This window comes from Oncorhynchus gorbuscha, linkage group LG08 (genome assembly GCF_021184085.1).
Source record: "Oncorhynchus gorbuscha isolate QuinsamMale2020 ecotype Even-year linkage group LG08, OgorEven_v1.0, whole genome shotgun sequence".
Lineage (NCBI taxonomy): Eukaryota > Metazoa > Chordata > Actinopteri > Salmoniformes > Salmonidae > Oncorhynchus > Oncorhynchus gorbuscha.
The window spans coordinates 55,518,270-55,544,346 of NC_060180.1; the positions used below are offsets into that span (position 1 = coordinate 55,518,270).

Consider the following 26,077-nt stretch of genomic DNA (forward strand, 5'->3'; position numbering starts at 1 on the left):
ACTCTACTGACTGTGGCGTTGCGCTCCTTCTCACGGCTTTGGGTTTTGTTTGCTCTTTCAGTGGTGGAATGCCGTCCAACAGAATAGTGGCAGAGTTCTCCAAATGGGCCAGTGATGGTGAGTTGAGGCTTGGAACAAGATGTCATCTTCTGTTTTTATGGTTACCATATTGAAATCTTTTGACCGTATTGATTTAATCTCAAGGTCATAGTTCCACATCTCTCTTTGCAGAGATGCCCTCCACCAGCAATGGGGAGAGCAGCAAGCAGCAGCTGCCTCAGGACCCCAATGCCGCCTGCTCATCCTCCAACGCGCCCCGGACCTGTAAAAACAGTGAAATAGAGAAGTAAGAACCATCCCGTCCTCCCCTCTTCTCAGCCCCAGAGCACACACACCCACCCAAGCCCTTTCCTATCTCGTTTCTATTACTCTCAAATTAGTTTTCTTTCCTTCCTTCGCCTGGCCGGTTGGGTCATAAATGATGCATTTTGTCTGGTCAGTTTTTCCTCCTGCGGTGAGATAGCCGGTGAATCTGTTGCTTTGACTCACTTCATCCACTGGTCTGATCACAGAGAGGCTCCCGTGGTATTGATCCTCTCTCTGTAGCCGTGTGCTCCATCTGGGCCAGACACACAGCACCACGCAGGAATCCTAATTTCACCACATAAGCACACACACTACCTCCCTCCTGCTACCTACCTAGCAGCAGACCTCCTAGTAGAAGCCCAGCTCCAGTCTCCCCAGCCCCTCCCTGCCAAGCAGCAGATAAATGTGAATAACCTGTTCATGTGAAAGGGCAGCCCCTCTAATTCCCTCATCTCCATGTCCTCATCCATATTCCCCGACAAGCGGTGCCCAGAAAACAATTTCCACCAGCAGCAGCATGGCCGGCCCCTCTGAATGGGTAATTGGGGTCAGAGCAGCACAGCAAGTGGAGAGAGAGAGAATTTTGGTTGATTGCTTGCTTCTGCATGTTTGGCATATTCCATGTTCCCCCCCGTTGCTCCTTTTGCGCCCCATTTTGGACCAGTTGCTTCAGTTTCCCCCCACCCCTATCTTAAACATGACCACAGGTCAAAACTTCAGTCTGCCACTGCCTTCCATCACAATCCCTCTCTCTCTTCCTTGCTGCCTTCACTTGTCCAAGCCTCAGAGACTGACTGACTTACTGACTACTTCTGACTCCTTCCTCACATCTCATTTGGCCATTTCCTTTCCTCAGTGTCCATTTCCCCTGCTGACTCTGACTGAGATAAATGAGTGTTTTGTTTTCAATAAAGCAGCCAAACAGCTCCGTTTCTTACTCTCCCTCAGCCGCCATCATCATCATCATTGACTTCCTGTAAAGGGCTCATGTTAAACTGCCTAGTAGTACGAGAGTAGCAAGTGTTTTCTAAATCCACACACACATGTTTATTTCCTCTTTCTCTTAGCGCCCGTAGTCACACACACACACTTTTCTACACACTCTTGGGAGGGCTGCCCTGCCTGCCTGGCAGGCTAAATGCTTAATTTAAATTAATCAATCAGGAGGAAGTTTCTCAGCTTAGAGTAGAGCTGGTCTAGCCACATATTAAATATCAGCCTGCCGCTGGAGAACTGAACTGGTGCATAAGCAAAGCAGCGTGAGGTGTATTGATCTGGGTTGCGTCCCAAATGGCACCCTATTCCCTTTATAGTGCACTACTTTTGACCGGAGCCCTATGGGCCCTGGTCAGAAGTGGTGTACTATAAAGGGAATGACCCTGATCTGGGCTCATCGGTACACTGTGATCACGTATCTGGCCCTATCCCTCCACCCCTCTTCCTGGGTGACAGTGTGTGTACCCAGGATGAATGTGTGTGTGCGGAGTGGGAGGATGAATTCATCAGCAGCACATCCTCTGGGGCAGTGTGGTTATGATCCGTCTGTGTGGCAGACAGACCGATGTAAACACAGTGACTGTCTGAGGGTTAGGGAGGGAAAGCCTTGTGTCCATAAGGATAACAGCGTTGGGGGTTTAGGCTTAAGTGAGTGTAGGAATAGCGAGTTGCTCTTTTTTTGGTGTGTGTGTGTCGGCATGAGGAAAGACAGGTGAGCGCTCCCTAAGTGGTGAAGCCAGGAGCATGACAGCTTAGGTTGATTCATCGCTGTAACCCTGTTGAGGCTCCCTGCCTCCCCTCTTACACACACATACACACACAGTCCATCTCCCTCACACACACACACACACACATTCGCGACAGCCACCTCTCTGTGCCATTATGTGGTGGAGAGGGGCATTAGGTGTGTTAGGCGGGCAGGCCATAGATCACTCCCGCTGGTTGTCAGACAGAAGGAAGAGTATGCCTAAGCCATGAGCAGGGCCTCCTGCCTGCCTCCTGAATCAGCTTTATTAACTTATCTATTGGCTGCTCTGCTCCAGATGTGACACACGCCCGTGTATTTAATATGTTTCCACCAACCAGTCTGCTCTGGAGCACATACTCACTGGTTGGCACCCTATTCCCTAAATAGTGCACTACTTTTGATTGTGCCTTGTAAAATTATGACAATATAGCCAATTTTGACTGCAGCTGGCATATCTAAGGGGAAAACAAAGTAGTGCACTGTACAGGGAATTGGGTGCCGTTTGGGACACCTCCACAGACAGTCACAGTAACTCTCCAGCTGAAACTGTATTATTCCCAGATATTTCTTGTTTTTTTCCCTCCCTGCCGTTGTTTTCTACTTAAGCAATAAGGCACCTCGGGGATGTGGTATATGGCCAATATACCATGGCTAAGGGCTGTTCTTAGGTATGACGCATTGTGGAGTGCCTGGATACAGCCGTGCCTTACTGCTATTATGAACTGGTTACCAATGTAATTACAGCAGTAAAAATAAATGTTTTGTCATACCCGTGGTATACGGTCTGATAACAGCTGGTGCACAAAATCTAAGGAAGTCTCTAGATTTTGCTCACCAAAAGTAGAGTATATTATGATAAATTGCAGGCCACACTACTTGCCTAGAGAGTTCTCAGCTTTACTTTTTGTGGCTGTTTATTTACCAGATGGATGCCTGCACTAAGACCGCACTCAGTCAGCTGTATAAGGAAATAAGCAAACAGGAAACCACTCACCAGAGGTGGCGCTCCTAGTGGCCGGAGACTTTAATGCAAGGAAACTTAAATCAGTTCTACCAAATCTCTATCAACATGTTAAATGTGCAACCAGAGGGAAAAAAACTCTAGATCACCTGTACTCCACACACAGAGATGCGTATAGAGCTCTCCCTCGCCCTCCATTTGGTAAATCCAACCACAACTCTATCCTTCTGATTCCTGCTTACAAGCTAAAATTAAAGCAGGAAGCACCAGTGACTCGGTCTATTAAAAAGTGATCAGATGAAGCAGATGCTAAACTACGGGACTGCTTTGCTATCACAGGCTGGAACATGTTCCGGGATTCTTCGGATGACATTGAGGAATACACCACATCAGTCACTGGCTTTATCAATAAGTGCATTGAGGACATTGTCCCCACAGTGACTGTACGTACCTACCCCAACCAGAAGCCATGGATTACAGGCAACATTTGCACTGAGCTAAAGGGTAGAGCTGCCACTTTCAAGGCGCGGGACACTAACCCGGAAGCTTACAAGAAATCCCGCTATGCCCTGCGACGAACCATCAAACGTCAATACAGGGCTAAGATTGAATCATACTACACTGGCTCCGATGCTCGTTGGATGTGGCAGGGCTTGCAAACTATTACAGACTACAAACTACTGCCCAGTACATCACTGGGGCAAAGCTGCCTGCCATCCAGGACCTCTACACCAGGCGATGTCAGGGGAAGGTCCTGAAAATTGTCAAAGACCCTAGCCACCCCAGTCATAGATTGTTCTCTCTACTACCGCATGGCAAGCGCTACCGGAGTGCCAAGTCTAGGACAAAAAAAGCTTCTTAACAGTTTTTACCCCCAAGCCATAAGACTCCTGAACAGGTAACCAAATGGTTACCCGGACTATTTGCATTGTGTGTCCCCCCCAACCCCTCTTTTACGCTGCTGCTATTCTCTGTTTATCTTATATGCATAGTCACTTTAACTATACATTCATGCACATACTACCTCAATTGGCCCGACCAACCAGTGCTCCCGCACATTGGCTAACCGGGCTATCTGCATTGTGTCCCACCACCCGGCAACCTCTCTTTTTACGCTACTGCTACTATCTGTTCATCATATATGTACAGTCACATTAACCATACCCACATGTACATACTACCTCCAATAATCCTGACTAACAGGTGTCTGTATATAGCCTTGCTACTTTTATTTTCAAATGTATTTTTACTGTTTTATTTGTTTACTTACCTACACACACTTTTTTTTCCTCCACACTATTGGTTAGAGCCTGTAAGTAAGCATTTCCCTGTAAGTAAGCATTTCACTGTTGTATTCGGCGCACGTGACAAATATACTTTGATTTGATATACCACTGCTGACAGCCGATCAGCTTTCAGGGCTCGACCAACCCAGTTTAGAAAAATCCTTATTTGATCAGGTTCCAGGGGATGTTTGGAGGATATTTTATTATATGCCAGAGGGGAATGATGTCATTCATCATAGAGAGAGGGTTGTTCTGGGAATTATAGTTTTTAACCATTCCTCCTTAGTGTCTGTTGGCTTACTGCAGGTATTCCCAAATTGGAGGGGTTTTTCTGACCATTTCTGTCCATGGTCAGAAAAATGTACCAAACTGTACATTTATATTTTCCAACGGAGCTATGCATTTGGGCAAGTTTTTCTCTCTCGCCTGAGCAGCCTCATTTCAAATAAAATTAAACCATCTAGTGTTCAGCGAAATAACAACACAATGTCAAATACAGGTAGCCTAGTCAAGTAATTAACATCCAATCACATTAACCATTACTCTGACGGGAACCCTTCACTGTTGCACAGACATTTAGAAACAAAACATGATCATTTGAAAAATAAGCCACAGGAGTTTTTTGAGCAAGAATAAATACGTATTTTGAGTAGTAAGACATATATAAAAGCAACAGATACCATTATTTAGAAGCGTCTTATATGGTGAACTACCGAGTAGCTACTGCAGACATGCCCAGTACTATTGTGGAGGACTTAATTCTTCCCTGCTGCCGAGGATTTGGCTGGGACAATGATGGGGGAAACGTCAAAAAAAACTATCCAGACAATGCCTTCATCAAACAACACTGTTTCACGATGCATCAGTGACATGGCAGGAGATGTTTTGAAACAATTACTGCTTCGCATAAAAGCCAGAGAATTCTATGCGTTACAGCTGGATGACATGGCAGGCCTGGCACAACTCCTGGCATATATCTTTTATTTTTTTGGAGGGTCTATTAAGGAAGACATCCTCTTCTGCAAACCACTGGAAACCAGGACAACAGGAGAGGATATTTTTAAAGTACTGGACAGCTTTGTGACATCAAATGGAATTTGGTGGTCAAGATGGTCCTTCTGTAGCTCAGTTGGTAGAGCATGGCGCTTGTAACGCCAGGGTAGTGGGTTCGATCCCCGGGACCACCCATACGTAGAATGTATGCACACATGACTGTAAGTCGCTTTGGATAAAAGCGTCTGCTAAATGGCATATATTATATTATGTTATGTGTTGGTATCTGTACTGATTGCGTAAAAGCCATGACAAGGAGACATAGTGGAGTGGTAACGTGCATGCAAGTAGTTGCTCATGCCGCTACTTGGGTACACTGCAGCATCCACAGAGAGGCTCTTGCTGCCAAGGAAATGCAGACAGCTTGAAAGATGTTTTGGACACTACAGTGAAAATGGTTAACATTGTTAACTTTTTATGACTGCTGGGGCAGTATTGAGTAGCTTGGATGAAAATGTGCCCATTGTAAACAGCCATCTCCTCAGTCTCAGTTTCTAATATATGCATATTATTATTAGTATTGGATAGAAAACACTACCGTTTCCAAAATTGTCAAAATATTGTCTGTGAGTAAAACAGAACTGATATTGCAGGTGAAACCCTGAGGAAAATCAAAACACTTCCTGGCTTCTATTTTGAAAACTCCATGTTCCATAGCCTCCCTTTGCTGGATTTAAAGGGATATGAACCAGATTCCTTTTCCTATCACTTCCTCAAGGTGTCAACAGTCTTCAGACATAGTTTCAGGCTTTTATTTTGAAAAATGAGCCAGAACGATAACATCTCGTCAAGTGGTCACATGAGTTTTGCTCGCGCAACAGAGTTTGGATAGGTATTGCTTTTCCCTCTCCTACTGTGAAAGACATTTGTGGTTGATATATTATCGATTATATATTTTAAAAACAACCTGAGGATTGATTATAAAAAAAAAAGGTTTGACATGTTCCTGTGGACATTATGAAAACTATTTGGAATTTTCGTCTGCGTTGTCGTGACCGCTTTTTCCTGTGGATTTCTGAATATAACGTGACAAACAAACGGAGGTATTTTGGATATAAAAATAATCTTTATGGAACAAAAGGAACATTTGTTGTGTAACTAAGTCTTGTGAGTGAAAACATCCAAAGATCATCAAAGAAACTATTTATTTGATTGCTTTTCTGATTTTTGTCACCAAGCTTCCTGATGCTAAGTGTCCTTAATGTTTTACCGTGCGATCGATAAACTTACACAAACGCTTGGATAGCTTTCGCTGTAAAGAATATTTTCTAAATCTGACACGACAGGTGGGTTAACAAAAGGCTAAGCTGTGTTTTCCTATATTGCACTTGTTGATTTCATGAATTTAAGTATTTGTAGTAATATTTATTGAATGTAGCGCTATGCTATTCAGCGGTTGTTGATGACACTTATCCCGATAGGGGGATTGCAGCCATAAGTTGGCAAGGCCCCTGAACGCTCGTGTATTTTCTGCATTATGCAATGATGTGGGCAGCGACCATGTAACGCTTTTACAACATACAGAAGTGCTCTGGTTATCAAGGGGCAAAGTATTGACACGTTTTTTAAATTGAGAAACAAGCTTAGTTTTCTTTACTGACCATAATTTTCACTTGTCTGACCGCTTGCATGATGACGAGTTTCTCACACAACTGGCCAATCTGGGTGATGTTTTTTCTGAAACGGACGACAAAAACAACTAGATTTGTTATCCCTTTTAACCCCTGCTTCCAGTCCATATATTGATATGTGAACAAGAGCCTCATCGAAATTGCAACAAGCGGTTCTGGGAAAATTTAATTTAATCAGAAGCCAGTGCCAGAGTTTCTTACCTTAGCAAATCCTGCTGGTAAGTCACTGGTGCCCTTTGCAACCATGTAGCTATTTGGATTCTCGACCCTCACTATTATGAAAACTACATACAGGCACAGGCTGTGTGTAAAATTATTTAAGACTGAGAGACTCTCCAATACAACGCAACATTGCAGAGTTGTGTGCATCCTTCTCATTAACCTGTGGTGAGTTATTCACCATTTTTGATGAACAAATAAGGATTTAGATGTAAAATGGTTAAATATAGAGCAAAATGATTTATTATATTATTATTTGTGTCCAGGTCCTATAAGAGCTCCTTGTCACTTCCCACAAGCCGGGTTGTGACAGTTCACACATTCTTATGTTTAATAAATGTATCGTATAGTGTGTGTGGCAGGTTTACAATGATGGGAAAAACAGCAGTGTGACAGTTTTATGGGCAATTTCCTGATACGAAAGAAATAGATTTAATCTGAGAATCCCTTTAAGGAGACCAAATAAGAGATTGAATGATTTCAGAATAACGAGGCTGAAATTTCCTCCTTGCTGTTTGCAAAATGCATGTATTTGTAGGGACTTTCTCAGCCCTCGTTTTCAAATGAAAATGAGGTTTGTCTCCTTTCGTTATGCTGATGCATTGTGTGTGTGTGTGGCGGTAGTGAAATCTCTGATCTCATCCCAGATGGGTAATGATCTCTCGGCATTGGGGTCGTCTCCAACCCCACTCGTTCCCAAGAAGATAAATGACCTCTCCAATGCCGCCAATGTGATTGCTGCAAAATGTCATGCTCAACATGAAACAATGGCAGAGATTTCCGTGTAGCTTTGCAAGTAATTGAATCTGTCCTCAATTTCTAAGTGATGACTCTACCCCACCTCCTCCGTCCTCCTCTGCTTCTCCCCCCTCGGACCCTGTGAGAGAGAGGGAAGCGCTCCCCTTATAGCCATCTGAGGCCTTCCTCATACTCAATGGCTGGAGCTGAAGAAATCAATTGTGACTTCAATGTTTTATCTGATGTCAGTTTAGTTAAAGATGCACAATGCAGAAATCGCTCTGCCATTTCCTGGTTGCAAAAATGTGAATAGTTCGCCTAATTTCTTTTTGTGACTTTTTATTACGCTGATTAGATTCACGCGCTGGCGTGGACATTGCCTTAAGGGATTATACACACGACCCTATAATGTCAAAGTGGAATGATGTTCTTCTATAATTTTACAAATCAAGTACAGATTAAAAGCTGAAATGTCTTGAGTCGGTAAGTGTTCAATTCCTTTGTTATGACAAGCCTAAAGAAGTTCAAGAGTGAAAATGTCCTTAACAATTCTCATAAGTTGCATGGACTCTGTGTGCAATAATAGTGTTTACCATGATTTTGTAATGACTATCTCTGCTCTGTACCATACACATACAATTATTTTTAAGGTCCCTCAGTTGAGCAGTGAAATTCAACCACAAACACCAGGGTGGTTTTCCAATGGTTCGCAAAGAAGGGCACCTATTGGTAGATTTAAAAAAGAAAGAAAAAAACCACATTGAATAACCCTTTGAGCATGGTGGAGTTATTAATTACACTTTGGATTGTGTATCAATACACCCAGTTGCCGGAGAGAAGACAGAAACGGCTCATGGATTTCACCATGAGGCCAATGGTGACTTAAAAACCATTACACAGTTTAATGGCTGTGATAGGAGAAAACTGAGGATGGATCAACAACATTGTAGTTTCTCCACAATACTAACCTAATTGACAGAGTGAAAAGAAGGAAGCCTGTACAGAATAACAATATTCCAAAACATGCATCCTGTTTGCAATAAGGTAATACTGCAAAAAATGTGGCAAAGAAATTAACTTTTTTTCTCTGAATACAAAGCGTTATGTTTGGGGCAAATCCAATACAACACATTACTGAGTACTGCTCTCCATATTTTCAAGCATAGTGGTAGCTGAATCATGTTATGGGTATGCTTGTAATTGTTAAAGACTGGGCAGTTTTTCAGAATAAAAAATGAACAGAATGGCGCTTAATCCTGGAGGAAACCCTTCGGTCTGCTTTCCACCAGACACTGAGATTAATTCACCTTTCAGCAGGACATTAACCTAAAACACAAGGCCAAATCTACACTGTAGTTACTTGCCAAGCAGATGTGAATGTGCTTGAGTGGCTGAGTTAGATTTTCAAACATATTTAAGTTAAAACTAACTACGGCAAGACCTGAAAATGGTTTTCTAGCAGTGGAAAGCTTTAGTTAGGCTCACAGCTGTAATCGCTGCCAAAGGTGATTCTAGCATGTATTGACTTGGTTTGAATACTTATCTTTACAAATGTTAAAATATTTCTTCCACTTTGACAGTACTGAGTATTTTGTGTAGATTGTTCACAGAAATGACAATTAAATCCATTTTTATTTTGTAACGCAACAAAATGTGGACAAAGGTGAGGAGTGTGAATACTTTCTGAAGGTAAATGTGTGAATGGTTGTGGATTATTCCCCATTCTAAAAGGTTGTCAGTCCCCTTGGTCTCTCTTTTCCTCCTCCTCCCTCTCTCCTGAATCTAACTGAAATTACACCAGCCAGTAATGTGCTCAGGAGGCCCACCCTGCCTGCCTCCCTCCCTGCCTGAGAGATGAAAGGCGAGGATATAGATGGACGCTAGATTAAGATAACGGGCTGATGGAGATGGATTGCAGGGGTGCAGTGGCCCAGGGAGCCTGGCAAGCCCGGCTAATGAAATGAGAAATGGGCACACGGCACAATCTCCACCGCCTCCCGCAAACGTTCAGACTGAACACAGGACACTTAATGGGGAAGAAGGACAAGTTCTCCCTCCCTCGCTCTTTCTTTCTCGCTCTCTTTATATTTCTAGATCTTTCCAGCCTGTGGCAGTGAGAGGGGAGCATCTCAACTGAGATGACATACATGAACTGTTCTTTGGTTCCAGACTCCTTTTTTACATTTTTAACTAGGTACGCTTGTATGTTCAGTGGGGAGAACTTTTAAAACAGTACTACATAATATTTTAGTTTTCTGTTGTATGTTGTGCCTTTCTGAACACAACCCTAGTTTCTTTGTAGTCCTCCAAGATGGTGTGATTTTCAATACGCCACTGCTTATAAGTTAAGTATAATTATAAGAAATTTAAAGATGTCATAAATTATAAGCAGCTCAGGGCTCCAGCTATGCATTTGGCTTGCTAACTTGCTAGCTAAGTGGCTAGTTGTCAAGATCAAACTTTTTAGTTGCAGCAAAAACAACAATATAGCGCCCCTTGTGTGCACTTCTGGTAATAGCGTATACCCCAGTATGGTTCTGAAACAGTGTGACGATGTGAAAATATGGATACTGCCCAGCCCTACCTGTAGTGTCCCAGCTATAGACGGTGTAGCAGCGTGGGAAACTTTGCATGAGGTAGTATTTCAGGTTACATTGTAAGTCTTGTAAGATTGTATGTGTACTCAAGGCCACTACAGAGTCCCACTGTGGTCACAAACCTCAGCCCAGGCCTGATTCACGGCCCTGTTTTATGCCCACAATGTTTGCTTTACTTGTATTTTCCCTTAGCATAACATGCCTCAACCAATAACTTAACTGATCTTTAGACGCAATTTCAGGTTTAGCAAAGGTTGTTTGGTATATTTTAAGCTGCTGTCTTAACATGGATTTTTGAACTGCAGTGTTATAAATTATATTAGAGAAAAACCTTGTTCAGTCTGCTTTCCAACAGACACTAGGAGACAAATTCACATTTCAGCAGGACAATAGCTTAAAATAAAAGGCCAAATATACACTGGAGTTGCTTACCAAGATGACATTGAATGTTCCTGAGTGTCCTAGTTACAGTTTTGACTTAAAACATCTTAAAATCTTTGGCACGACGTGAAAATGGCTGTCTAGCAATGATCAACAACCAACTTGACAGCTTGAAGAATTTCAGGAATAATGTGCAAGTATTGTACAATCCAGTTGTGCAAAGCTCTTAGAGACTAACCCAGAAAGACACACAGCTGTCATCACAGCCAAAGGAGATTCTAACATGCATTGACTCCGGGGGTTGAATACTTATCTAATGAAGATGTTTTATTTTTGAATTAGAATGTTTTAAACATTTTTCTTTCACTTTTACATTCATTTTGTGTAGAATGTGGACAATAAATAGTTCAATTATATAATTTTGAATCCCACTTTGTAATACAACAAAATGTGGAAAAAGGAAAGGGATGTGAGAACTTTCTGGAGGCTCTGTATGGGGAAAGTGGTGTACAGATACTAATAGATGGTACAATCCAGTTTACTAATGCCTGATGTCCAGCTGGCCTGTCTGCCTGGGGTTGGGGCTGGACCACCTGATACAATCATCAAATGGTTGATTATTTTCATCCCAGTGAGATCATCCAGTCCCTTCTGCCTAGAGTGTAGTAAACTAGGGGCACACAAAAACCCACATTCTATCGGCCATCCCATCGCTCCAATGGCTCAGGCCTCTACATAAAGAAAGATTAAAACCCCCTTTTATTACACGGGGGAATTAAGTAACTTTTAGAATGTGGTTTCTTATAAATCACCGGCTAAATTAATATTCATCGTCAAACCACGTCGTGCCTGAGAGCGAGAGAGGATACGAGGGTTGGTCTTTTATAGGGAAAAGTTTTACTCAGTGCCGCCCAATGACAGTGTTGGTTGAGTAAACCACCACGGGGATTTATGATGCTGTTAAAGGGAAAACACCAGGCTACGGAGGACAGCGCTACTGGGCCTTCTTTATAAGCAAGCACGCTAATCAAGGCTAAATGCCTTTTTACAAGCGCCCTGCTAATAAGAGGAGATTTTAAAGCTTTATGGCCATGGTGTTGCAGATTGGAGTCACAGGAGAGAATGACTGGCCTGGTCTCTCTTCTCTGGCTATCCTTGGCCAAGGTCTCTGTCCAGTCAAACAAGAGTTTCAAGTTGACTCGAGTCACCAAGTGTATTGTAATGGACTAACACCAGACATAGGAACATTTTAAGCTCTTGAAGTCACATTCAGCTTAACTCAAATGATGCTACCTTCCGATGAGAAAACAGCATTGGTGTGTGTATATCTAAATACAAAGGCAAAAACAATGCTTTATTCAGTGTAGCTATCGGGCTAGGTAAGTTGAACTACATTGTGTTGACAGTGGTCAGTCTAGCGCAACTCCTGTAGTACTGTCTCTGTGTTCCTCTGGGCAATCCACTCCTTATTGAAGAACCACACAGGGTTGGTAGTATAATAAATGAAGCTATAGATAGCCACGGCACTGGGCCCTCCGAATGGCCAGTAATCGGAGTGGGGGAGCGCTGTGCCTTGCTGCGTGTCTCCCGCTGAGAGCTGGTCCAATGGTAAATCAATACTGTAGATCAGCACTCCATCTGGCTGGAAAATGAGCGGATCACCATAAACATCTGGCCAGCGCCGTGTCCCGGCCAATCACTGGCGGACATATTGACTTAGTTATTGCTCGTTCATATGCTGCAGGACAGTGTTAAACGTACATTCTCCAGGCAGGGGCATTAATCAGGGGATATTTAGTGGAGGGCCTGAGAGGTGAGGAGGGGAGGGAGCTGTACATCCTGGGTCAGTCAGTGTAGGGATAGGACCTGGGAGGATACAGACCGATAGACAGATGTTAAATGGGGATGTGTCATGTACAGTATAAAGACAGCTCAGTGTCCTGACAAGGAAGGGCTGAATAAAAAGCTTGCCAGCGAGAAATAACTCTCAAAGCAATCAGATCCTGGGACTGAGGACAAAGATTAAGAGTGATTTACGTATTAAAATGGCCTCTGGATTCCTGCAGTGCTGCTACGATCGAGGCAAAACAAGGGATTACGTGATGTAGTGGTGAGGATCCTTTCTCTTTTGAGTGTCACTGTGACCTGACCCAAGCCTCTTCCCGTTTGTTGCAGGATCACAGAGGGCTCGAAAGCCACCACATTTGAAGCACTAAAGGCTCGTATCCGGGAACTGGAGAAACAGATCCTTCGAGGGGACAGATATAAGTGTCTCATCTGCATGGTAAGGAACCAACATAGTCCTTTACCTTCACTCTGTCCATCCGTGTGCTTTTCTCTCAGTCTCTAAGCATGTCTGCCATATCAGAGTGTTTGAACCCAAGCAACCTGCCCATCCACTACTTAAACAACTTTTGGGTGCACCCTATCCCCTATATACCGCACTACTTTTGACTAGGGACCTAATTGACACCCTATTCCCTATATAGTGCACTACTTTTGACTAGGGCCCATAGGGTATATGGGGTACCATTTAGGATGCAGCATTGCAGTTTACAGGCATGGGCTTTGTATTGAAATATTGTCTGGTGGTTGAAGTGATTCCTGCATGGCCTGAAAGTCAGCCATCTCTCCTCCACCTGATTGATTAATTGTGTGTGTGTCAGAGAGGTTCTGTTGCACCAACTGTCATATAGTTCTGAATCCCCAGCTGCAGGATGGCTTATTACCATCTGGCAGCTTTCTGACCATTTCAACTGATGGTTCATTATCATTTGGTGGGGATCAATAAGCAAACTTGTGTCTTTGGTTATTGACGTCATTACGGTAATTTGACATCCATCAATGCATCCGGTTCCTAGAGATGTGATTCTGTCCTGTCCCTAATGACTGCTCGGCCATCCGCTCCCCTGGTCTATGTGAGAGAATCAGACCATATGGTTTAAGAACAGAACACCACATACCTGAGCAACCCTTTCCGAAGTGTGACTGTGTGTTGTGGTTGTACTTCCTCCATTGTCACTAATAGCCACACACACCCCCACCCTGCCATCTTCTAGTCTCACCTTGAGAATGAGTGAAGAGTGAAGAAGCCAGATTCCTCAGCTTTGGCAGCTCCTTCTCCCTGGCCTGGGCCCCACGACTCTTGACTCTGTGAAAAGCAAGCAATTACTGACGCCTGTCCCTCCTAAAGGTCGTCCCAGCCCCGGGGTGACGGAGAGGAGAGGGGAAGAGATGCATATTGATCACTCCTGCCCTCCAGCGACCATCGTAAAGCTCATTTGTCATTGCTGTCGTCTCCTCCCATCACAAATCTCACTCAGCCAGGCTGAGGAGTGAAGACGCTTTTCCTCTTCTGCTCTGACGGACACTATTCCTTGTTGACGGGATTTCGATTTTATTTTTTAAAAGATGGGTGAGGAAATGGCCTCTGCAATATCCTGAAAGTCTAACCCACCAGCCAAGGTGGTGAAGAGTCATATTTGACTGCTAACAACTCATCACTCATTTTGAAAGGCAAAATGGCTTGTGCTTGTAAGGCAGTAGAGTTGAGTATCTTTCTCTACAGGAGTTTGTTTTGCGATCTGTTTGTGTTCTCTGAACACTTGTTAAAGAACCATACAGGCATACTGAGTCAGCAGGGTCCTTATCAGTGGATCTCTACCACCACCTGCTGTTGCTTTAAGGAACTGGGCACTAAATGGATGCATTGGATTTCACATCACATCATCTTCACGTTCAGTGTTCTCTGAACACTTGTTAAAGAACCATACAGGCATACTGAGTCAGCAGGGTCCTTATCAGTGGATCTCTACCACCACCTGCTGTTGCTTTAAGGAACTGGGCACTAAATGGATGCATTGGATTTCACATCACATCATCTTCACGTTCAGTGTTCTCTGTTCTGTTTCAATGCATTTCATAGAAACAACGTTCTGGCTTGTAAAAGTATAATCTTTGACGTGTTGGACATGGTACATGCTTGCTGATTATTTTGCTCAGAGCCTGCTACAAGTCTCAAACACATCACACGAGCTGCAACAGAAACTTTAGTGGGTCTTTCTCTCCAGTGCCTAGTGCCGCCCAGGTTGTGTGTGAATGCATGTGTCCAGTCCGTCCGTACCTGTTTCTTTCCATGCTTTGTAGTCCGCCACATTCTAGTGCTCAGCGGTGCCCCCTCTGTACTTCCCTACAGAGGAAGAGATTCCAAACAGACAGGGCTGAAGACAAGAATCTGGGCCAATCGGGGCGGGCCCTCGCGGTAACAACGCCCAATGAGAGGCGGGTTGCTGAGAGCTGTTCAAAGCCCCTCCCCCCGCTCAGCATTTACTGTTTGTATAGAGGCTACGTTATGGCCGGCGGCGGGATTAAACGGCTGCTCCCACTCCGGAGGGTAAGGCTCTCTGTGCTCCCTTCCCACCCACCCTCCCTCGCCCCTCTGCCTGCCTGCCCGCTCACCCGGCTGGGCTGGCCACCCCCCTCTTCCATGCCTGTGCTTTGGTTTGGTGGCGTCGTTCGTCAGGGCCTGCCCAGTCTTGTACCGTGTGTGCCTGCGACCAGCGTTTGTCTATTTGTGTCAGTCCGCACAGTTCTCCTGTAATCTCATATTAATGCTCTCTTTCCCTCTCCCCCCTATGTGGCAGGACTCATACACGATGCCCCTCACCTCCATCCAGTGCTGGCACGTCCACTGTGAGGAATGCTGGCTCAGGACTCTGGTGAGAACACAATACCAACCCAGCCTCCACAACACATCGCAACACTGCTGTTGCATGGCAACACTACTTCATCACAGCCACTGGTTTCATAGTGACTGAACTTTCTCTCTCTCTCTCTCTCTCTCTCTCTCACTCACTCACTCACTCACTCACTCACTCACTCACTCACTCACTCACTCACTCACTCACTCACTCACTCACTCACACACATTCCAACAGGGACATGGTAAAACAAAATGGTCCCCCTAAATCGGTAGTTAAACTCTGAAATAAAGAAGTCTACTTGTTTCATCTGATTTATATCCCCCTAGGTCTACACACATGCACACACTCTTGAGTATGTTTGTTTTGTTTCTTTTTTTTCAAATAGCTGAGTGATTATCCAGTGGAAGCTTTGCATAATGACAATAGACAATTATGCTGCTTCTGACCACAGGTGTGTAGGAACAGTGTAGGTACCTCTCCTCTACTCTCTTTACCAACACAGTAGTGAGTCCCACCTAACCCCTCAACCCCTGGGCAGGTCTCCTCAACCTTTATTGTACAGTGCCGGTTTCCCAATAGCAGTGGAACTTAGGCTTACTAGTGTTTTTTAACGATGCATCTTTCCTACAACAGCTGAAGATGTAACGTGAGTTTCCCAAAACACCATGCAGAGAGAGCGGTCACTTAAGTGCATCGTTGAAGCATGAGTTGATACTGTTGGGATCGAAAGAAAGCGCGCGCTGCTCTCAGATCAGCTTTCTCCATTCAAATTTTACCTTAACATTCTAATTATTCCACAATACTGACGACGGATCAGCTCCTAGAGATATTACCACCTACAGCTGCAAATAGTCATGCAGCTTATTCTAATGCTTACCCTATAATAATGCACTAAATCAGATTAATTTGGCACGTCATTACACGTATTTAAATATATTGAAGCAAATTCAAGACAGTTTAGCCTACAATAAAACTCTAATTGTCTGAACATGACATTTATTTCAATATGATTTGAAATATAAAGTCCTATGTAGCCTTCAGGCCTATTTCAATTTTTTATGCGTTCATCTCGGTTTTCATCTTTTTATCCTTTGCTTGCTCAGTTGCAAAGACATTGGCAACGTTGTGTTTGTAGTCAACTTCGTTTCCAAGTTATCGGCAGTTCCAGAGAGAAAGTAAACAGCTTGATTGTATGTTTAGCGGAGATGTTCTGTGTATAAAGTTACGTGGGAGAGTGAAAAGGCATCTAAAAACACACTGAGCTGTTCTTAACTGGTCTGGAGCAGGCGCTAAATAACCAGCATTTTCAACTACAACTTTAACGATGGTTTTGGAAAACCGCTCAGAGATTTAACAATGTTCCTACGAAGGTTCTGATGATGAACTTAGCCTTAAGATGCTCTTGGGAAAGCGGGCTCAGTACGGTATGCCCAGCCAGGCAGAGAAACCTCCAGGACCACTGCTGTAGCCTTTGTTTTGGGGAGCATTTGTTGTCCCTGGTGCACTATGCCCTCTGCTCTCTCCTCCTCTCCTGTTTTTAGCTGCTCTCTCTCACCAGGGAAACGGCTGGCTTTTTCCACTAACACATTTTGCTTCTACACACGGAAGCAATTCATAAGAAAATGCTTCCCAGCCACAGTTTAGCCCTCCTCTCTCGTTCACCAAAATACAATATATTAAATATACTGCTGTGTTTTTTTATTATCACAAAGCCCTGTGTGTGAAAGACAAAGGCGGTGGAGGAAGAAGGGCTGAGAAGGGGAACACGGAGGGTTGGTTAAGAAATGTGTGCCTGCTGCAGCAGCTTGTTCCTAATGTGGGTATTAAAATGTTGCCCGAAGACAGCAATAAAAGCGTTGCGCGGCAGGGCTCCCCGCGTCTTCATCAAAGGAAATGCATGTAATCTAGTTACCGTCGGGCATTTTTTTAGGATTTAATAGAGCGCGGCAGCTGGCGTGCAATGTGAGAAGCCCACACCGTACACCAGGCTCATTAAGATCAGGTAACTCCTTTATTTTATATGAAGAAATGCAAGAAAGGCTGTAATTTCTTTGTGTAAAGAGGGGAGAGATGGAGAACCTGGTTCTCATTGGAGCCAGGGTGGAGGAGGGTGAGTTCTTAGTGGAAATTCAAGCAGTCTGGGTGAGGTGTACAACAATGTACAAAGACGATACGGTATTGTAGCTCGTCTGTCTGTCTGCAAGGTGGTTAGGAACTAATTTAAGTTCAGAGTGATCTTTATTCACTTTTGAAATGAACCTGAAGGCTGTTAAGACATAACGAGAGCTTATCAGTTTGGGCTTGGTCCAAGACTCCCTAACAGTTTCTCTGAGTGCATGTTACTGTTACGGAGACCACCTCCACTCAAGGCCCCTCCGCCCCTTTCCTTAACCTGGTCATCTTTGGGCTCCACATGAGCAGACCTGTTGGGAGCTGCAAATCCTCTTTGCTCCAGGGGGAGAGAGCTGTCCAGGGCTACCCGTGCCCCCCAGCTGCCCCTGCTCCGGTGGGAGAGTTTTCCAGACCCCCTGACTCTCGGTGGGAGAGTTTTCCAGACCCCCTGACTCTAGGTGGGAGAGTTGTCCAGGCCCCCTGACTCTAGGTGGGAGAGTTTTCCAGGCCCCCTGACTCTAGGTGGGAGAGTTGTCCAGGCCCCCTGACTCTAGGTGGGAGAGTTGTCCAGGCCCCCTGACTCTCGGTGGGAGAGTTGTCCAGGCCCCCTGACTCTAGGTGGGAGAGTTGTCCAGGCCCCCTGACTCTAGGTGGGAGAGTTTTCCAGGCCCCCTGACTCTAGGTGGGAGAGTTTTCCAGGCCCCCTGACTCTAGGTGGGAGAGCTGTCCAGGCCCCCTGACTCTAGGTGGGAGAGTTGTCCAGGCCCCCTGACTCTCGGTGGGAGAGTTGTCCAGACCTCCTGACTCTAGGTGGGAGAGTTGTCCAGACCTCCTGACTCTAGGTGGGAGAGTTGTCCAGACCTCCTGACTCTAGGTGGGAGAGTTGTCCAGACCTCCTGGTTCTGGCAGCATGGAGACTCCACTGTTTGCCCACAGCTGAATGCTCCCTTGTCCCGAGGAAAGATGTAACACTGTGTACTTACACACACACCCACACACACAGGGCAAACCCAGCCCACCACTTGAGTGTGTCAGGACTCAGTGTATGAACTCTGCCCCCTAGTCCAGTAACTCCCACTATTTGCCCTATGCATTCATTCCAGATAGATCTCAGGTCAGTCAGCTAGTAGCTGTCAGACTCTACATCCACAGGTCCCCGTGTGCTGGAACTCATGCTCGGAGCACACACACAGGTAGTAGGCTACACCTCTTCCTCACACATCAGTGTGGTTCCAGTAACTTTCCCCGTACCCCTCTTTCCTGTTAATGGGCCAGTGACAGGAGACCCATGAGAGTTCAGTGACAGCAGGTAGTCAACGTGTCTTTTGTGTTTGAGCTTATATTTGAGGTTCTTCAAAGTAGCCACCCTTTGCCTTGACAGTTTTTCACACTCTTGGCATTCTCTCAACCAGCTTCATGAGGTAGTCACCTGGAATGCATTTCAATTAACAGGTGTGACTTGTTTTTAAAAAACTAAAAAAACAAGGTGACCCCAGAAAGACAGATAGAGATGGGTAAATTAGACCTGCATTTTGTCTTTATATTACTGTATCATAGGCCTAGCTGTCACAAGAAAAGCACTTACCATGATGAGATGATACTGTCGGTCTACATGCATTGTGAACTGGGCTCCATACTGAGATCCAGATTTAGACGGTGCATATAATTTAACAGTTCCATTTCACGCCATGCTGTTTCGTATAAATAATTTATTATAATTTACCGGTTTCTTGCAGTTATTTATCCCGGGAAAATGGAGTGGTTTTGGATGGTAAATCCTAGTAAATCTTGTTTACCAGGTTTCCACCATTCTCTAACCACCACAACCACCTATTTTGGCACAGCGCAAGGAGACCACACAGCGTACCTTGCCCTGTTCTCTCAGCTTCTGCACCCGCTGTCTTTTAATTACACCCACACAACACGGCTTTATAGGAGATGGCAGTGATTCAAAGTGGCAGAGAGCAGAACAGAACAGAGCAGGACTCCTGGAACAGGATGATGAGCAGGCTTTGATGATTCACGTGCTCCACTATAGGCCGTCTGTCTGATACATGCATGTGTCTCCACACTCTGTGGCTGGATGTGGGCTGCATGCCAGTATAGTTTGGTTAGCTACTCTTATGTGGTTTTATACCTGTTCTTTACTGTTGTGGTTGTTTTGATCTATTACAGGACTATTTCTGTACTGTCAGTCAGTTGAAGTACCGCATTTCACCAGGGTTGTTTGACAAGCATTCTCTGTTTTACTCAAACTTTTAACTGCTCATATTGTGACCTAAACAATGACCCTTTTCTCTCTTTCTCTCCCACAGGGAAATAAGAAACTGTGCCCACAATGCAACACCATCACATCGCCAGGAGATCTAAGGCGCGTCTACTTGTGAAGAAGACTACGCCTTCCCTGACCGGCCTCCCCCTACAACCCCCCCCTTCCATGTTTTCCTCTTTTTATTTCCATTTGTTCTCACCGTTTGTGTTTTGGGGTTTGTAAAGCCCCCCCTCATAGCTTAAAGAGACGAGACTGATGTCTTGATTGACTCTTCCGATCAGGGGAGGACTGACTGATTGATCAACCAACCCGGTTGGGAACAGAACCGAACCCAGTTGCCCATTATGTCTGAGTGTTCTCAGAATGACAAATAAGCCAACCACCCCTCTCTGGCTCCTCCAACCGCCTACCTGCCCTCAAGTGGTGAGTGGTCCACTCCACAGTCAAATCCCCTCCACCCTGGCTCACACTTCTGGTTCTATGTGTTTTCATCCTTTAGCTCTCAGGCAACCCAGCTTTACACTCATGGAGCCCTCCTCCCTTGCTTGCCTCACCATCGTCTCACCATGCTGAAAGGTGTGTTCAGGTAGGAGGAGGTGGTGATGTAACCCCCCTCCTTTTTACCATCACTGCTCGCTGTGTGTAGAAAACCCATCTTGGTCCAAGCCATCAGGACAGCCAAACAAGATATTGAGCTGGCTGCCGGTCGTTGCACCCTGCTTGAAGGCCTGGTAAGGGGGAAAGGAAAACGATGAACTCTGAGCTTTCTACCAAACTGACAACCTCAGAACATCCAGAGGATCCTCTTCTTTTCAGCCTCTTTTTTCCCTTTTGTGGTCTTAAATTGTGAAGTCAACCAAATTCCAAGAATCAGTGCAAGCACATGTATAATAGTGTATGTTAGTTTACAGTGTTGTGTGTAAATGACATAGAGCTTACACTTCTATACATATGTGCACACATGCTTACACACATTCACACATATATGCGCGCTCGCACACACAAACTCACACACACACAAACTCACAAAAGTATATATTAATAAAGTCCAGTTTTTAGTTAGAGTTTTGAGGAAGGGTAGGGAGTGATGTTTAATCAATGTGAAAAAGAAAGCCCTATTTTTCAACCAATGTTGTCGTCTTGAGGTTGAAGTTGTATTTCATTGTACAGGAATAGATTTAAGTCACAATAATAATAATAATAAACTACTCAACTAGAAATCCAAGGTTTAGATGGTGTACATTTTTTCTTCAACTATATAGTAAAACCTGTCGAAGTCTTAAACCTAAAGCAAGGAGTATATGTTTTTTGATTTGATGTTTTAATGGAAAGGTTCACATCACTCTAACACTAGACGAGGGGAGATGATCGCTTTAATTTGTTACGGAACTGCAACGCTGGTCAAATGAACCGCTGTTTCCTAAATCACAACCGGGAACACAGTTGAGTTAACCTCCACCTCTGCTGCTTCTCCTCAGTTGACCAGCCTACCTGTTGATTAAATCACTTTACTGATCACTTAGGTTTTCTGTTTTGGCCTCCACTCTGATAAAGCCTCAAAAGATGCTTCTCCAGAAATGTTTTTGAGTGTTGCTTCCATTGTGCGACCTAGCCAGGCTTCCAACCTGGCAACTCGTCAAGGCAGGTCCTTCCCATCTGTGAGGGAAGGAGCAGTGGGCCGACATGTTGTCCCAGCCCACTCTGACTGCCCAAGCCCAGTTACTGAACACTTCCCCACAGCAAGGTGATGTGCTTTGTAGTTGTAAAACAATGTATCCTGTGATGTCTGTATTGATGTAAGCTGACAAAAAAGAAAGAATAATTGAAAGGTTTATGACTGAATTCAAACCCCCAACAGATCTACTACAGGGTTAAATTTCCTGACACTGGGACGGATTTCCATCATGGATTCTTTTTTTCTTTGTATTTTTTCTCCAATAATGAAAAGGACTGGAATTGGTCAAACTCCGAAATTATCCTCTTTTCCTAAATGCATGATGGTCATTACTTTTTTTACATGAAAGTGGAGGTTAAGTGGCCCCAGACAGTCGTTCTGACATCGACTGAAGTTTCAGTCATGGGATTATTTTGTTGCTTTAACCCCTGTATATTAACACATGTACAGAACAGAAATGTTACATTTTCAGTGAAGGGGAACAATAGATGATGGCATTAATCACATGCAAAGCGTTGGATATTTATTTCAGTCCAGACCTTCTGGTTTCCATTCACATCCATTTTCTTCACGGACTAGCGTCTTCAGAACTGTCTCCAGTTTAGTGTTTATTGCAGGGGGGGTGGGTTTCTGTCTAAGCTTGTCTTTGATCATCTCCCTACATTGTGGATTTAGATGCTATTTTACAAGGATTATTTGAGTCATAGAGATGGCTGCAATGTAGACCTACAGCAGATTTGTTTTCATAAAAGCAGTATACAACATCTTTAGTACAGTATTATTGTTCCTGTAAAAAGAATGTTCTGGAGCAACCTGTTTGAAGGGATGATCACAGGCTCGTAGAACTTCAAAGGATCCGTAGAACAATTCCACATTGTTACACAGATTCCCCCCCCCCAATACCTCTGTTCATTCATACAATGCGTGTGTGTGTATAGGTTTGTGTTCTAGTTTCACTTTGTAGTCACGTGTACAGGTAACCATGCATAGGCAAATGAACACTTAGAGCTGTGCAACAGTATGTGTGGGGCACCTTTGAACCCGTAATAGGATGTTTGAGCTGACTGCACTTGTGTGTCAAGACAAGTTGTGTGAATCTGCTTCACAACACTGTTAAGGGTTAAGGTCTTTTCTCACTTTGTGGTTCCTTCAACTGGAGATTTATTTCAACCTGCCCCAAAGATGACAAATTGCACAAGATGATTGTGTCAAATAATTTGTGTCTTGTATATTCTTGAAAATGGTACGTGTCTTTCCCGTTTGTAAACTACATTTGACATTAATTAAATGATTGTAAATCAGAAGTGTGCCGCCTCTTCACAGATCTCATCAGTCACTGTACTCGTTGCTCATTACTCTCTTTAGGTCCTGAATATGAATTAACATTCAAAACATCTATACTGAACAAAAATATAAACACAACCAGCAACAATTTCAAAGCTTTACCTGAGTTATAGTTCATATAAGGAAATCCAGTTAATTGAAATTAATTAAGGCCCTAATCTACGGATTTCACGACTGGTAATACAGATGTGCATCTGTTTGGTTACAGATACCTTCAAGAAAAGCTAGGCACGTGGATCAGAAAACCAGTCGGTATCTGGTGTGACCATTTGCCTCATCCAGTGCGGCATGTTTCCTTCGCATAGAGTTGTTCTGTTGATTGTGGCCTGTGGAATGTTCCACTCCTCTTCAATGGCTGTGTGAAGTTGCTGGATATTAGCGGGAACTGGAAGACATGTCGTACATGTCGATCCAGAGCATCCCAAACTATGCTCAATGGGTGACATGTCTGGTGGGTATGCAGGCCATGGAAGAACTGGGACATTTTCAGCTTCCAGGAATTGTGTACAGATCATTGCAACATGGGGCCGTGTATTTTCATACTGAAACATGAGGTGATGGCGGTGGCTAAATGGCACGACAATGGGCCTCAGGATCTCGTAACGGTATCTGTGCAATCAAATTGCGATTGATAAAATGCAATTGTGTTCATTGTCCGTAGCTTATGCCTGCCCATACCATAACCCCACAGCCACCATGGGGCACTCTGTTCACAACATGGACATCAAACCGCTCGCCTCCACACGACGGCATAAACGTGGTCTGCGGTTACAAGGCCAGTTGGACGTACTGCCAAATTCTCTAAAACAATGTTGGCAGTGGCTTCTGGAAGAGAAATTAACAGTACATTACCTGGCAACAACTCTGGTGGACATTCCTGCCGTCAACATGCCAATTGCACACTTCACTTCAGACAACTGTGGCAATGTGTTGTGTGACAAAGCTGCACATTTTAGAGTGGCCTTTTATTGTCCCCAGCACAAGGTGCACTTGTGTAATGATCATGCTGTGAACAAATTTGTGCACAAAATTTGAGAGTAAGCTTTTTGTGCGTATGGACAATACAGGAATCTTTTATTTCAGCTCATGAAACATGGGACCAACACTTTACATGTTGCCTTATTATATTAATATTTTTTGTTCAGTATAGTTAAACCAGGAGAACATTTCATATGACATGGTGAGTGATCAGAATTTCTATGTTTTCCCAACAGCCAAACCAATGATTAGCAATTCCTCTAGAATCAAGTTATTCAAAATGAGACTGCTGGAAATAGCAGCCTCCGTTGCCATCTAGAGGCTAAATGTGTCCACTAACTCTAAAGTGTTTCTAACTCCCAAACCCCCTAATTATGGGTGCTCTCCAGATGGTGCGGCAGGCTGAGGCAAGGGAAAGTGTGTGTGCTTGTTAACATAACTAGAACAATCCAGCCAAGCAACACTGCCCATTAAGCAGAAACCTGTTACAGTAATTTGGTGAAATGACTACAAGATGATCACTGAAAGTCATTTTTCCCCTTGCCGCCGCTTAGATCCATGGCCAAACCTTGAATTCAACACATATTGTCTTTCTGATGTCGAGGTAAATAAAGGCACATCCAGAAAAAAAGCGAAACAATCCCTAAAATGAATGTAAGTGTTATCAGATGCTAATGAACTAGTGATAAATAAGTTGGAAAGGAGGCAGGGGTTCCAAAAAACTTCCTGTGGAACTTCACCTCGTACTCCTGCTGAAGGTTCTGGAAGGTCCCAAGGATGGAGCCCCAAATCAGGGTTTTTGCGTCTAAATAGTAGCCTATTCCCTATATAGTGCACTACTTTTGACCAGAGCCCTATGTGCTATATAGTAGACTATATAGGGGACAGGGTCAGTGCCATTTGGGACCTTGCCTGGTAGGTTGTAGGTGTTTACCAACCCAACAGTGAGCCTGATTCTTCTTTCCTCGTGGGTTTTATGGCTGGGGCCTTGCCCAGAGAGAGGTTGACTAACTGGCTATGGGCCTGTATATAGCAATCTGAGGTATGGTCAGTCTAAAACCATGGGACATCATCACTCAATCTTACCTCAACAAGCAAGGAGATGACAGGATGGGGTCAATCAGATTAGGATTGACCAGTGGCTAAACACGCTTAATACCCCTGAGTGTGAAGTGTGTGGGGGTCAAAGTGGAGAAGGAGTGACCGCTAGGCTGGAGGTGGGGGCTGAGGAGTTCGGGGGCAGGAGGCCAGATTAAATGTGCCTATATGGTTAAATGAACGTCACAGAGCCTGTATCATTTACCTCCCTGCCCAGCATGTCAAGAGGTTGCAGGCCAGACACCCAACCAATCCATAACTGGTGCATTAGAGGAGCTGTGACTGAGGGTCGGGTTACGGCTAGTCTTGGAGCCTGAGTGGCTCTGGACCCAGGAAGTGGGGGCTCCAAGTCAAGGCAGATCTATAGAAATTGCTTTTGGAGGTCAAAGCTTGTCCTGATGGGGGAGTATAGAATGTGGGGGCCATTATTGCTAGTTTACAAACATCTCCACAGACCGATCAATAGGACAGGCCTTCCCTGCTGTGTTCGGTAATTGCTCTATTGCATTGCCTGTCTGTACCAATGGTAATTTACACCTTCACGTGGGAATTTGACTTGGACCCCCTACCTTACCTCCCCCTACTGGCATCCTCCTCTTCCTCTGGCACTCAGCATATCGCTTCTGGTACATCTCATTCAATTAAGGGTCTGCTCTCCACCATGGCCTTTTTACAACATCGATCCAACCCAAGGTGTTTCATCGGAAAAGGATTTGGTCAGTCAGGGGATGTCTGTTTGGAGAAAAGGGAAGGGAGAGTATTTGACATATTCCATATGGTGTTGTGTCCTTTTCTGTTTCCGATCGCGGTGGTGCCAGAGATGTCTGACTCATCGCGAGTTTGAGTTGCCTACAGAAAGGGCCGTTTGAACCAGTTAAGAGGTTTAGGCAGGTCAAACAGCCAATCTCTCCTATACACC

At 44.4% G+C, this 26,077-nt stretch overlaps 1 protein-coding gene across 5 annotated transcripts in view; it reads left to right on the top strand.

The window, feature by feature from the left end:
- rnf220a (ring finger protein 220a) overlaps positions 1-23,039 on the top strand; it is a 213,802-nt gene extending 190,763 nt beyond the window's left edge. For all 5 annotated transcript variants that reach the window (XM_046359924.1, XM_046359925.1, XM_046359926.1 and 2 more), the window contains 5 exons: positions 62-117; positions 232-346; positions 13,152-13,260; positions 15,620-15,694; positions 20,107-23,039. In XM_046359924.1, coding sequence (XP_046215880.1) covers positions 62-117; positions 232-346; positions 13,152-13,260; positions 15,620-15,694; positions 20,107-20,178 — 427 coding nt within the window. In that variant the 3' untranslated portion in view covers positions 20,179-23,039. The remainder of the gene's footprint in view (positions 1-61; positions 118-231; positions 347-13,151; positions 13,261-15,619; positions 15,695-20,106) is intronic.
- The last annotated feature ends 3,038 nt before the right edge of the window (positions 23,040-26,077 follow it).